Below are 15,490 nucleotides of genomic sequence, written 5' to 3'. Positions count from 1 at the left end.
AAAAATGTTTTCTTTTACTTCTACTTCTTCTTCCTCCTCCTCATCCCCTTTCTATCAGTAAAGAAGTCTTGTGATGGGAAAATTGTTCACGCTTACTATAAAGAACTAACTTCAGAGTTGAGGCTTTTTTTTATTATTTTTTTGAAGAATTTCTTGGCACTTTTCCTTTAGGATATATTTTAAATTCTGAACATTTGTCCTTTGAAAAGTAAATGAAAATTTTGTGGTCAGAATTTATAATATATATAAAAAAAATATAAATTTTAACTTAAACTTCCCCAAAAAATAAAATAAAAAATAAATAAATAAACTATTATTATTAAGTTATTTATCCATTTAGAAACAATGATTTCAAAGAAATTTAATTTTTTTTTGCAATTCTACGATGTTAATTTTATATAATAGAATCCAGCTTAAATTTTGTATTTCTTTTAAAAAAATACAAAAGGAAAAAAACACAAAAAATAAATTGAAAAATCAAATAATAGAAGAAAAAATAAAATAAATAAATATTAAATTACATCAAAAAATTTTTGACTTTTGCCATTTAATCTTTACTTTTTTTGACTTTTTCTTTTTTAAAAAAAAGATATTGGATAACGTTTAGTTACATTTCTGATATAGAATTAGTCAATAAAAACTTTAGAAAATTTCTGTTTGGAGTGACAAACAAAATTCTTGTTGAGTCCGAAAGAAGAAAAGAAAATATTAGAATAAAAAAATATTAAAAAATGTATATATAGAAAATAATAAAGAAAAATTGAATAGATGGGAATCATTTATCATAGACGTGCATCAAAACTGAATGCAGAGGGGAGGAAATATGGTAAACCTTACACTTTGGAAATATACCATAATTTGTATTCAAGATACTACAATTTCGTTTAGATTTCGAGGAAAAAAAAACAGTGTTTTATAGCAGAAAAAGAATTTCTTTTCTTGTAAAAAGTAAACTAATATTCTAAAATTCTTACAAATATTTCATTTCTTATTAATCTGCTTATTTTATTTTTTATAATTTAAGTAAATTGTTTGCATCTTCTATACTTGACCATTTACACTTTTAAAAGACATGCACAATTTGACCAATTTCATTTGGTTTGAGGAGGAGGAGGAGCTTGTTTTTTTTACAAGAAAAAGTACTTTTTTTGGTCGAAAACAAAGTAATATCTTTAAATTGTTACAAATATTCCACATATTAATCTAATTTACATTGTTTCTATACAATTTAATTGCTCGTGTTTGCTATATTTGAGCACTTGTATATAAAATAAGGTAATTTATTTATTGCTTGCTTTNAAAACATGTTAAAACGGAATTCTGTAGCGAAAGATGAAAAATAAATATCACAAATCACAGGAAATGAACAGTCAAAAAATTTATAATGTATATATACGTGGTATATATACAGTATATATAGGCTCATACATCGTAATAAATTTTTAACTGTTCATTTTCTGTGATTTATATAGATAAATAAATAAATCTAATAATTTATAATTTATATGTGCATTTAGTATGAAGTGTTTTAACGCACTTCACAAATACAGAACGGACGCAGTGCTATTATGAAATTGTTAATTTGAGGAATATATATATATATATATATAAAGAAATTTTTCAATTTACTGAAGAGGAATAGAATCTTCTTTGTTTCCACTTCTTACGTGGATAATCTTATTAGAATCATGAGCATGAAATTTTTTTAAAATAATTTAATATATTTTCCAACATTTCATTATTCTTTTATTTTTCATAAAAATGTAATAAATTTTATTAGTTTTTTTTTCCAATAAAAAAAAACACGCGGGAGAAATTATATATATACTTTCAAACCGATATATCGAGGTGTTTTTAGCAAAAGGACAACGTTATATCGGTTTAAATTATTGATAAATACGTTTTAAAAAGGTAAATAGAATATTTTTATAAATAAAAAAAATGCATTTTTGTCATTTGAAATATGTTCCTTTTCCTGTTAATATCGAACATTTTTACAAAAGGATACGTTTAATTTATCAAATTTCAAGTTAAAATACGGAAAATTTGAAAGAAATTTACTATCAGATTTATAGTCAAAAAGTTAAAATATAGTTTAAAGATTTATTTTATATTATATAAGTAAAATAAAAAGCAATTTTTCCTTATAAATTATCAACTTACATTGAACGTCGAGTTTGATTGTATCCTCTATACTGCTGTGTTCTATCAATGGATTGTCCGCTTTGCACACTAATTTTTTGCCCGTGTCAGCTATGGTGGGTACAAATGACATCACACTCACTGTTGTATTCAATTCTGGCATGACACTGCTTTTTGTTTCTGTCATTTCCGTGGTTCCTTTGTACCAACTGATTACAGCTGGCGGTCGAGAGCCTGTTGACTTGCAATGGAACTCTGCTTGACGTTGGGCAGAAAGAGATTGACCTCGTTCTTCAATCTTAACATCTAATGGTGGATCTGGAATCGATATCGATTATATATATTTTTAATTGAGTTATAAATAAAAAGGGATGGTATAAAATATAAAAAATTGATCTGGAAGTTCCAGTTGGAATGCTTGGATTCCTGTACAAGATCTTCAAGAGATGATAGTATTGTAGTTACTGAAGTTAGAGAAGTGTAAGAGTGGGGATAAAAGAAAATTGGACACATTATTGATAAAGAAACCTTATAAAAGATAGTTTTCTTATAAAATAAAAAAAAAATGGAGGAAAAGGCAACGAAATAAAGTAGTAGCCTAATGGATGAACTAATGGAAGATGAAAGCTATTGGAGTTTTAAACAAAGGATAAAACTCGTAAATTACTCTAACGTTTTTAACGGAAAAAGGGGGTTTAAATGATGATAATGATGTTAAAATTAAGTATTATTAATTTGTTTAAAATGAATTAAGTCAGTTATTATTTTTATTAATCAGTAATGTTTAAAAATCACATTAGCTTCAAGCTTATCTTCGATTGCAGTTATACTAGGCAGTAAGGGGGAAAAATTCCAAATTTCGTATTAAATAATATTAAATCTTTAATTAGATAACATTCAGATATTTTTTTTAAATGTGTAGTATGAAATAATATTCAGAAAATGAAATTAATTTATCGATCAAGCACTTCAAAATGTCAATGTTCTTTTTTAGAAATACACGTAAAAAAAGGAAATTTCATAATTAATTCCTTAACAAAAACAGCAAAATACTTTTTAATCTATATATATATATAAATGCCTTTTTAAATTATAAATTATTAAAATATAAACAATTCTCTCCAAAATAATGCTTTACTCTCTAAATTTACGCAGATTTAATTTGTAGACGTTTTAAAGTTTAGAAAAGACGTAATGATAATTAATTTTAAGTGTGTTCAATGGCATAAAAATAATTAAAAGTTCAAAGAACTCTTAACGGTTATTAGGAAAATGTGTGAACTAAACATTAAAATTCTAAAATATAATTCTTTAGTTGCCATAAAAAAATTTTAGTTCAAGCGTCATTGAAGCGTCGTTAGTGTACATTTAGGATGCAATATAGTAAGTAGAAGCAGTAACCATAATAATTAAAATGAAAGTTATAGGAGGGACAGTGATGAATTTGACACGATAGGGAAATCAGCGAGTGGCAAAGACCACAAAATCGATAGGAGAAGAAGCAAAAATAAATCCTCGTGAAGGGAGGAAAAGTAGTGAGGAACATCTAAACAAATTTATCGTAAGACGAAAGCAGTTGTCAGCCACCGCTGCACCCTCCATTGATGGAGTACAGGATATTTTCTCGTTTTACACCGTTCAAAGACATTAATTGGTCTCCGTTTTCTATTGTTCGTCTCTGTCGGTGGTATCCATAACTCCTCCCATATAGGTCCACAAACTGTCAATTAACTGGTGGATATCTTCGCCTTTAACTTCCATAAATCAAGTTTCTGTTTTCTTTAAATCTTGCAGTTTCGTGTTTAATTCGATTGTGTAAAGACGTATATTTATGGTGGAGACGAATGATCCTCTTTTGTTTTCGTTGCCTTTTTTTACCCCCCTCTTTGTTTTAGTAGTTTAAATTGTGTTTGGAAAAGAAAATATTGCTTTCTATAGAGGAATTTGTTAAAGTTTAAGGTGACAATAATCACTTGGAGACGTTTAAATGCTATATTTTATCCTGGCTTTTTTTTTCTACTTGTAAGCTCTTCTGTATGAAAAATGCTGCTTCTGCGGATGTTGCACGCTGGAAATTCTTCCATGGATCTTAGATATAAACGAGCTAATTTCAGTTAAAAATAAATAGAAAAGTATATGTTTTTCTGGCAATTTTTTTTAGATCTTTGAAGCGATTAAATCTCTGTTCAACTTGTTTTCAACAATAAAGATTTAGGTCACGATGATCTGAGATTAATGATTGAGGGAGAAGCAACAAGAAAATCAAGTCGTTGAATGGAATTCTATCGTTGAAAAACATGGACAAATTATTGTTTCTAGATGTGTATTAAAGCATATTAATTTTATTTTACACTTTAATATCTTTTTTATTTTTCTACTTTTTAAAGATAATCAGTAAGTTAACTATGAGCCATCTCCATCATCATTTTTTGAGCGAGAGAGAGATTACGTTTGATCATTCTTGCAAATCTTAATAATCGTTTACATAAATAGCGAAAGAAACTAGTTTAGAAAATTTTATTGTGAAGCTATAAAAGATAATTTTTCAATGTAAAAGTCGTAATAAAAATTTTTATTGCTTATATATTGCAAATGCGATATATAGCGGTTTCAATATGTATTATGTACCTTTTCATGATTATGAAACGGTTATAAAATACTGTAGTAGAAAATTGTTATTGTGTTCACTATAAACTTTCACAGTAATAAAATAACAATCATACGATCACAATTTAAATAAAGAGAATAGAAAACAGCCAAAGGGTAAAGGATGGAGGAGAAAGAAGAAGAGGAGGAGAAGGAAGAGAAAGAGAAAAATGACAAGAATGGATAAAACAGGTTAAAGAAACACAATTGTATGAGATGGATTCTTGAACTAGAATACAGGACAAGTGTGTTTTTGGATAGTTGTATAGTGGACCTGACGTAGCAAAGAGCGACAGTGTGTAAAGAACTATGGGCATATTGTACTGGTACACACTCGCTTACAGCTAGAAGATTTTGGTTGATGCCAAAGTGTTAGAAAAAGCTGAATTGGTTACTTTCATCTTTGTATCTACTTCTGTTCTGTTATCCGTTTCCAATAAAAAGAATTGAAAATATCCGAAAATATACTTTTTTATAACTAACAATCGATAAAAAAGCTGAAGTCTTGTTGAGATTAGAATCATAAATTAGATAGAAAAATTGAACATATTTTCATTCGTTGAAGAATATATATAGTAAAAGAGGATATATATATTGAAGAATATATCTTAAAAAACCATCAAAAATTTAAAAAAATACACGAATTAGATAGAAGAAATCTTTAAGAAACTATTCAGCATCAACGAGAGGATCTTTAAATTATGTTTTTCTATTTTGTATGGCATTTTTCGTAATTAAATTGAATTCTTTCAACAATTTAATGTTGAAATCGTGTAAAATAATTTATAAATTTTTTACTTAAGTTAGTTATTATGTTGCTTTTAATCCGACGATAAATGTAGTGATGAAGAAACTAATTTCATTAATTAATGAGATATAAGTTCAATGTTTGGTTGGAAGAATATATTAAAAGTGAAACACAATTAATTAGTGTATGTTAGAAATTCAAATATTTATTCAAAGATTTAACAANATTTAAAAAAATTCCTTTAAAGATAAAATTAATTAATTAATTAAATTATTTGTTAATTATCTTCTGAGTTTAGCTTCATAAAAGTGTAAAGAAGAGATACAAAAAGTGTAATTTCATTCGTTAAAAAAAAAATAAGGAAATCAAGTAGAAATGATGACGAAAAATTAAAGCCTTTACTCTTCTTACACTTTAAATACGATAAAGTAAAAAAAAACTAAAAATAAATTAAGTTTTTCGTGAGAAATTCAACTTACTTTTGTGATCGTGTCTTCCATTTCTGGCTCTCACAACTAAAAGTGCAATGAATGCACCCAAGATGAGCATGATCATGACTGTGATAATGCCTGCGACTATCGGTCTTAAATCCACTTCCCATTCGTAATCTGCGATAATAAAGATAAAAATAAAATGTAGCTCTGATAGTGTTCAATGTGTAGATATTTCTCTATTATAGAAAAGTAGTATCGAATAATTGCAATTTAAAAAAAAATGGCATGAAGTTTCTTAGATAAAATTTTACAAATTTTAAAAAACGGATAGTTTAATTAGTTTAAACAGCTCCAGACTCCATTTAATTAATATTTTAGTGGGGTATTCATCATTTTTTGCGCACGCAAAAAATGAAGAGATTATACGAAAAACACCTGTCAGTTGATAAGATGGAATCTTGTTAGAATCAAAGAGTTTATCATTGAAAAATGGAATTTCTAATATTTATAGATCGTACTTTCAATCTAACGTAAGATAGATTAGAAGAAATATTTGTGAATTTTAGATATTCATTAGTTACTTATACGAATTAAACTTTCGATCCGATGAAGATGAGTCATTATTATTGAAAGTCTGGAGTTTGATGGATGAGATTCGGTTTAGTGGAACTCCACCTACCTCTTTGTGTCAGACTAGTTGGAGCTGACAGGGTAGTGGTCGTCAGCACAACTGATGGACTTCTACCTTTGACATTAGCCGAATAAATGACAACGGTATATTTTGTACCTGCAGTCAAACCTCTTGCGAATAGAAGGGGGTTATCCGATGTCACATTCGAGCGAAGTTTATTGTGTGCCATGTCGTACACTTCCATAATAAAGTGCTGTACTAGTCCACCGTCATAACCCTCTACGCATTCCACGTCTATAGAATCTTCGGTCTGGTTTGTGACGGTACAGTTTTTCAATATGGCAGGTGGACCTGAAACGTATATAGGTAGGTTTAATACAAAAAAGAAATGCATCGTGTCATTGTTCTTTTTTTGTTATATATGTATATGTATATATATATATTACTTAAACATACTACCCAAAATAGTTAGAACAATAACAACTGGCAAAGTAACGCACCCGGGATATACCTGCTGGGATGACGGTGTAGACGCATGGTTCTTTCTGTGTCCCGACACTGTTTCTTCCCCAGCAGAAGAGGGTCCCGTAGTCTCTTTCTGTTCTCGGTATGTACGTTGCTATACTTTTGGTCCCGTGGTTGGAGAAGTTTATCATCTTTAGAGCATCCCCCGAATTGCTATGCCTCCAACTGAACGTCACCTCTTGAGGATCTGCTTCAACTTCGCATTCTACTTGTACCATTTCGTGTCGAGCTGCACCGTACAGCATTTTCTGTCCGGATGTGCACACGGGTGTATCTACAAGGTATTGGTATCATATACAGTTGCCATTGTTTACTATAAAAAAAAAGACCTCGTCTTTAAGAGACGAGAAGCCATTAATGGGGTACGTCAGTAGAAGAAAAATGGCATCACGTTTAAAAGTAACCGAAATTTTCTTCATTCGTGACGTTATCTTTGATATTATTAAGCTTAATCTAGTGTAAGGTTCTCAATAATGTCGGCTATGAATGGTGTACGGGGTATCAAAGAGATTAATTCCAACGTGCAGTTACTTACAACTCCTTTGAGTAAGACTAAAATAAATGTTTATCGTTTAAATTCTATCGATATCATTCAATAAAGAACTTGTATAACATATATCTTCATCTAGAAAGAATTATTCCCCTGATTCCTGATGCCGTTTATTCGTAACTGCGGTCAACTTTTATCCTAATCCACGATAGAACATAAATTCATGTAGCAGTATAAGTTTAAGAGGAAAAAAAACACATTTGTTTCAGCAGATTAATTGTTATTTTGGGATAAAAAAATAGGATTTATTTATTACTATGATTAAGAATTTAAGGACTTTTAAGGAAGTAAAGAAGTAAATTTATTCAATAGTTTAAATAGGGATTTCTAGAGGATGAGAGTTGCCATGAATTTTAGTGGTTTCTTTTCGAGAATAATAAAAGTTTTAAGGATTGTTTAGGTACATTATGATGATTTTAGAATTTATTTATTGCAATAATACTAGATTAAGGGGTTATTTAGTAGCGCAATAACCAAAGTTCTCTCCTTAAGAATAATGTCAAATGTTTATCAATTCTATTCAGGTAGCGCGAAGTACGAATTTAAGGTTACTTTTGCCAATAAAATAAGGAATTTTAGGCTCCATAACGATAGTAATTAATGTACAAAAGGGAATGGGCATCTTAACCATCAAATTAATTACATTTAAAAGATATACATTAATTTATACGTCTTTAAAGACTAAAAATCAGTGGACATAAATAATATTAGTAGTCTCTTAAATAAATAATATATTAATTACAAAGTAAACTTTATAAAACGTTTAAAAAATAGATAAAAAGTAATGCATAAATGACAAATTGATAGTTTACTTACGTTGCACCCTGAGATAAACACTATTGCTTTCTCCCTGACCTTCAGTATTGGTGGCCGTGCAGGTGTATTTACCTCGATTCCACCTATTGACCCTCTGAAGCACTAAAGACTGATTACTGACGATAACGCCCGAAGATGTGTTAGTGTGAAGTTCTTTGTCTTCAAACTTCCAACCAGTTTCTGTTACCCAGGGATTAGCTCTTATATTACATTCGAAATAAACATCATTACCTTCTTGGATGTTTGAATGCCTTAGGTTACTGCCCAAGTGCAATCTCAATTGTGGCAAATCTAAACAAAAAAACCAAATTGAAATTATATTGGATCAAGGAAAGGAGAGATAAAAATCACTTTTTTTGTTATGATAATAAAGTATAGAAGACGAAATTGCCATTCGTATAAATATCAATTTTCAGAAAGTATACGTATATAAAACTTTTTCAGGTTTTGATATTTATGAAAGAAAAATAATATATATTTTTCATATTGAAACGAATGTTTCTGTAAAATATAATTTTTTTCCCCTTATTCTTCTTCTTCCTGTTATTTAGTTGTATATATATATATATGATATAAAATTACTCATTCAAATATAATATTGAATTCAAAGTAATAAAAGAATTTCTAACATTTCTTCCATCTCTAAGACATATTACAAGGAAGAGAAAAAAAGGTAAAATACCTTAAAGGTGTGCAAAAAAATTTTTTTAATTTAATTGTATAGCGAATAACGTGACTGTAGAAACGTTCATAGTAAAGACAATTCTTGATTAAATCTTCTACAAAGACGTGATCCAATGTGTTACTCCATTTTCGAACGAGGAGCGTGTCTGTCTGTGTGTGTTAGATTAGTTTAAATCTATCAATAATGCAAAATAAAAGAACTTTTCCTTTTGTAATGCAACACTTTCACAACTTAAATTTACTCAGAAATACGAGAATAAAAGCATTTGAATAAAAGAGAAAAAAAAAGGAATTTAGCCAATATACTGATATGTATTAGAGGAGAACATCAGTCAGATTTTTTTTTCTCTTTTTTGGGGGGTCATATCTATATCGACTTTTCACTAGGAAATTTTAAGCAATTTAAAAATGAACCAGATTATTTTCCTAGTAAAATATTTCGTGTTCGCTTTTCCAGTTTCTAGCCATTACTACTAGTTTCTCCTTATCTGGTATTTTTCTAATAGCATCAGTTAATATTCTATCCCATTCTGGTAGGGAATGAGAATCTTCTCCGCCCTGAACTGTGTAATTACTGAGTTTACAGAAGACTGTCACATTTACTTAATTACCTGTCTGCTAGTGTGTTGCAAATCGTATTTTCTACCCTTTTTTTAATTCCTAAATGTGTTGAGTAACTAACCAGACATGTCTTCGAATGTAGATACTGCATATACATACGCATTCACACTTAAATGTAAATTTTTTTTCTAAATATATGATTATTTTTGTAAAAATTTATGTATTGATGTTTTCTTTATAGTTAAAATTTCATGTTTTTTTTAAACTCTTGTTCCTTTAGCTGCTCTGAAGATCCCTCGTATTGCAATCATCATTTTTCTTTGTGTAAACAAGCTGAATTGTTTGTAGAGTGATTTATTCAGATAAATATCCAATAATTATATCATGGATAATGTAATTATCTAATACATATGATGATAATCACTCAAGCATGGATTTGATTGGAGTCGTATATTATTGTAAATTATCTACATCGAAATGAGCATAATTATAACAAAGCTGTTTGATTTGCTCTCTAGGAACTTGAGAAATGGTTCAATAAATGAATTCCTACTTAAGAAAACGTCATAGAATATGGAAATAAAGCAAAACGGTCCTAATTTTTTCTAAAGATAATTTTCTAAGAATTAAAGCTTATCCTTTACAAATTAGACTTCAGTTATAAATGGCAACGATTTAAACGATGAAAATAAATCAAACAGCAGTCTTTTACAATTTGAATGATCATGATAAAGGATAATCTATATGCTAAGAACACGCAACCAATTTAAATGAATTTATACAGTTGGACGAAGCATAAATTTTCGTTTAAGATGCATATTTAATTTGCAATTTAATAGTTTACGTTCGAAAAAAAATGCAACAAAAAGAAGACTTTTTTTTACGAAAAAATAGAAATTATGTAATTTTAAACTTGTATACAAATTTTCTTTACTTTCTTGAAATTAATAAAGTATATATATTCATATTTTCTATAGCTTTCCACGTAACTTTCAATCCATAGGGCATGTTTTTATGCATATTATTATTGCAAATTTATTTTACAAATTATTATAAATTTTTTTTTCCTTCAAAAATTAATTATTGTTTTTGCTCACACAGGCTTCTATTATATTCAAAACGGAATTTCTCGTTTTTTAAAAATAGAAAAAAATAAAATAAAATCCCTTTCTAATCGTGTTTCGGACGTGTCTGTTNGATTTCGTGAAAGTTTAAATATATAGTACAATAAACCATTATAAAATGTTAATTTCAATTATTCAATTTCAAGTAAATTAAGATTGGCAAGATAATTAAAATTAAATTGATTTACTCTTCGATATTAATTAATTTCAAAGGAGTTTTAATCGATAATGAATTGAATTTTAAAGAGTTGTATTATTATTACAATTCTTCAACAAAATTTCAATTTTGCACGAATTTAATGATTTAAATTTCATTTTCTCAGATAATTTGATTTAATTTAAAATTTTCTGTAATGATTTTATTTAAAAATGAATGATTATATCTGATCAAATTTAACGTTGATTTATTATTGCTTAATTTTGATATCAGAAAGAGTATTTTAAACGTGGAAAAATAAAATTTATCTGATTGATAATGATTAGAATGGGTAAAATTATCGAAGATTAAAGTATTAAAATAGTATTTTCGCTGATGGTGATGATGCTTAAAGGTTGAATACAATTGAAAAATTCGATTTCCTTTACTGATGATGCTTAGAAAGTTAATTACAATCGAGAAATCCTGTTACTTTTGCTGTTGATGATGATGTTTAATGAGTTAAAAATAATTTAAAATGCAATTAGCTTTGCTGCTGCTGATGCTTTATAATCTGGATATAATTGAAAAACTTGATTATTTTCGATGATGATGATGATTAAAGATCCGAATCTAATTAAAAATTCGATTGCCCTTACTGATAATGATACTTAAAGTTTTTAATTGTCATCAGCAGTAAATATAATTCAATTACGTTGAACTTTTTAATTACCATCATCAAAATAATCCTCTTTTTAAAATTATATTAAAGGCTGAACGTAATTAAAAACTTTGAATTGTACTTAATGACGATAATGGTTAGAAAATTGAACACAATTATAAAAAAAGCCATTATTTTTGCTGATGATGATATTTAAAAAGTCGAATATATAATATATAATTGAAAAATTGGATTCAAAATACGGTCGAAAGAATATATGAAAGTAAAAAAAAAGAAAGAAAGAAAGAATTCTTTATTCTTGCAAATGAAAGTTGAAAAATTTCAAAATTGGCTCAACTAAGAAAGATCTGACTCTTGGGAATAACAGATGGATCAAACCAATTGAAAGATGTGGAACCATTTTCTTTTCCAAGTTTTATTTATTCAATCAGGCATCTGGTTACTTGAGCTGATTGATTTCATGTATCGAAAATCGTGACCCAGATTTCTGCTTCATTTCTTAGAAGAATAAGTATTTTTACTACTAAAGACATTTCGAAAAATTCTTCAGTTAGAATAAATCTTTAAACTTCAATTAAAATTGTTTGAATAGAATCATTTTCTTCGATAATATAACGAAAGTTTCTGAAAAGTTCTCCAATTCGTGTAAGATGATACCGTACATTTAAAGCTAATTTCAACTGAAAATATCCAGTTCTTCAAAGTTTAATCATCATTATAACAATTAATTTATCGTCATTTATCGTTAATGCATTGATTTAATTGCGTTTTGCTGCGACGAAGTATAATTTGGGGGTGTTTTACTGTTCAATTATTTTCATGAGGGGGTGATGAGTGCGTTTATGCTTGTATGGAATGTTACCGAATAAATTGGTGATAACATAACGAAACTTATATAAATTTATATATTAATATAACCTTTTAAATTCTTCTACTATAATATTTTGAGAGAGGGTTTTACTCCTATTCTTTTTACAGTAGATAAAAGTATTATAGAAACGCGTGTCTGACTTTTTTAGACTTCACTGAATTGATTCATTGGATCACTAATCCTCTTAAAAAATCGATAGAACGTTGAATTGATATGGAAATTTCCATTTTCGGATAGAATAGACGACTTCGTTAAAGAACTCAATAGTAAATAAGTATGTATTCAACCCCCCCCCCTCTCTCTCTCCTACTGCAACAACCCATATTCGTAAAGCTTATTTTTTACAGTTCTATTTCGTCACTCCCTTTTTCTGTAAACAGGAGTCAGACGAATGTCTTCCAAACTTTGTCTGACACTTTCTAAGGCAACAATCTTATGAAAAGACAAAAGGGAGAAGAAGAAATCCTCTACTTCTAGACCTGAGGGACGATTCTCTTCTTCCAGATCTAAGATACCTATAGGGAAAAGAAGGGAAAACAATAAAGAAAAAAAAAGACACCAGGATAAACGAAGTGCAAGCAGAAAAAAAAGGACATTCGTGTATCTCTCACAGGGAATATTTTTTCTTATTTAACCCGTCACTGTAACCACCCATCTTCTGTCTGGGACACCTCATCTCCTCCCATGATATTTGTAGAATTTCGTGGGAATCGTTTATCTAAAAGATACTATGATATTTTATTTGAGATAAATATTATCGTTGTAATCAATTATTTAATGTGTTTTTCTGTAGAAAAATCGCAGAAAAATACATTTCATGGTTTAATTCTTCAATTAGAAAATAATATTTAACAACATTAATGAAACCGTGTAGCTGCACCTTTATTAAACTGTTTAAAAAATATTGAATTATATCAAGAATTAAGATAATATAATAATTATATAAATTTACTTTTAAAATTTAGAAATATTTTAAATTAAAAAAAAAACAAAACACAAAATAAAAGTTTATGAAAATGTTTAAAATTAATAAATTAAATTACATTGAAATTTATTATTTATATAAAAAAAACACTTAAAATATTTTTCGATTTTTTTAAAATAAAATTTTGCTATTTTATAACTTAGTCTTTTTATACATTTAAAAAAATAAAATTAATAAAAAAATACTTTTAACGCCTTTTATTAAAATGATTTCAACTAATTCAATAATCCTAACATAAAAAAACGTGTGTTTCTTGTATTTACATCAAAGAAAACTGAAGATTGAAAATAGAATTTTACATCTTTTTATACTTTAAATGGAAGCATTTTTCTAAAAAAATAAAATATATTTTTTATAATACCTTTAGCTTCTTTGTACTGTACTTTTTTTTAATTTAAATTACTGACTGTAAAAGTGTTTTCAACACATTTTTAAGTGAAGAAATTGAAAGGAAGATGTGTACTAAATGAACAAAGAAACTGGGGAAAAAATTGATATGAATGAATTATAATAAAATACCAAAAAATTTATACAAAAATTCAGCATAAAAGAAGATATTTTTGATATTGAAATTACCAAAAAAATCATATTTTTCTCCATTTTTTTCACTGTTAATTTTACATTAGTCAAAGAGTAATTAATTCAAAAATATAGTGTCTAGAGAGTAATTATTGAATGTTTCTTGGTGTGTATGCGAAAAGTTTTTAATTTAAATCACAAAAAAATTAGGAAAAAAATGTTTTCTTTTACTTCTTCCTCCTCCTCATCCCCTTTCTATCAGTAAAGAAGTCTTGTGATGGGAAAATTGTTCACGCTTACTATAAAGAACTAACTTCAGAGTTGAGGCTTTTTTTTATGGCTGAACGTAATTAAAAACTTTGAATTGTACTTAATGACGATAATGGTTAGAAAATTGAACACAATTATAAAAAAAGCCATTATTTTTGCTGATGATGATATTTAAAAAGTCGAATATATAATATATAATTGAAAAATTGGATTCAAAATACGGTCGAAAGAATATATGAAAGTAAAAAAAAAGAAAGAAAGAAAGAATTCTTTATTCTTGCAAATGAAAGTTGAAAAATTTCAAAATTGGCTCAACTAAGAAAGATCTGACTCTTGGGAATAACAGATGGATCAAACCAATTGAAAGATGTGGAACCATTTTCTTTTCCAAGTTTTATTTATTCAATCAGGCATCTGGTTACTTGAGCTGATTGATTTCATGTATCGAAAATCGTGACCCAGATTTCTGCTTCATTTCTTAGAAGAATAAGTATTTTTACTACTAAAGACATTTCGAAAAATTCTTCAGTTAGAATAAATCTTTAAACTTCAATTAAAATTGTTTGAATAGAATCATTTTCTTCGATAATATAACGAAAGTTTCTGAAAAGTTCTCCAATTCGTGTAAGATGATACCGTACATTTAAAGCTAATTTCAACTGAAAATATCCAGTTCTTCAAAGTTTAATCATCATTATAACAATTAATTTATCGTCATTTATCGTTAATGCATTGATTTAATTGCGTTTTGCTGCGACGAAGTATAATTTGGGGGTGTTTTACTGTTCAATTATTTTCATGAGGGGGTGATGAGTGCGTTTATGCTTGTATGGAATGTTACCGAATAAATTGGTGATAACATAACGAAACTTATATAAATTTATATATTAATATAACCTTTTAAATTCTTCTACTATAATATTTTGAGAGAGGGTTTTACTCCTATTCTTTTTACAGTAGATAAAAGTATTATAGAAACGCGTGTCTGACTTTTTTAGACTTCACTGAATTGATTCATTGGATCACTAATCCTCTTAAAAAATCGATAGAACGTTGAATTGATATGGAAATTTCCATTTTCGGATAGAATAGACGACTTCGTTAAAGAACTCAATAGTAAATAAGTATGTATTCAACCCCCCCCCCCCTCTCTCCTACTGCGACAA

The 15,490-nt window shown here is 27.9% G+C and overlaps 1 protein-coding gene across 1 annotated transcript in view; it reads right to left on the bottom strand.

The window, feature by feature from the left end:
• Positions 1–15,490, bottom strand: part of LOC111624251 (titin-like) — a 126,416-nt gene that overhangs the window by 17,577 nt on the left and 93,349 nt on the right. The window contains exons 6-10 of the mRNA XM_023367063.1: positions 8,493–8,783; positions 7,113–7,400; positions 6,650–6,952; positions 6,004–6,144; positions 2,164–2,460 (exon numbers count right to left, since the gene is read on the bottom strand). Of these exons, the coding sequence (XP_023222831.1) occupies positions 2,164–2,460; positions 6,004–6,144; positions 6,650–6,952; positions 7,113–7,400; positions 8,493–8,783 (1,320 nt within the window). The remainder of the gene's footprint in view (positions 1–2,163; positions 2,461–6,003; positions 6,145–6,649; positions 6,953–7,112; positions 7,401–8,492; positions 8,784–15,490) is intronic.

The sequence above is a fragment of the Centruroides sculpturatus genome, unplaced genomic scaffold, assembly GCF_000671375.1.
Source record: "Centruroides sculpturatus isolate CEXI.00-Female unplaced genomic scaffold, Cexi_2.0 scaffold353, whole genome shotgun sequence".
NCBI classification, from domain to species: domain Eukaryota; kingdom Metazoa; phylum Arthropoda; class Arachnida; order Scorpiones; family Buthidae; genus Centruroides; species Centruroides sculpturatus.
This window is presented reverse-complemented; position numbering and strand designations above follow the sequence as displayed.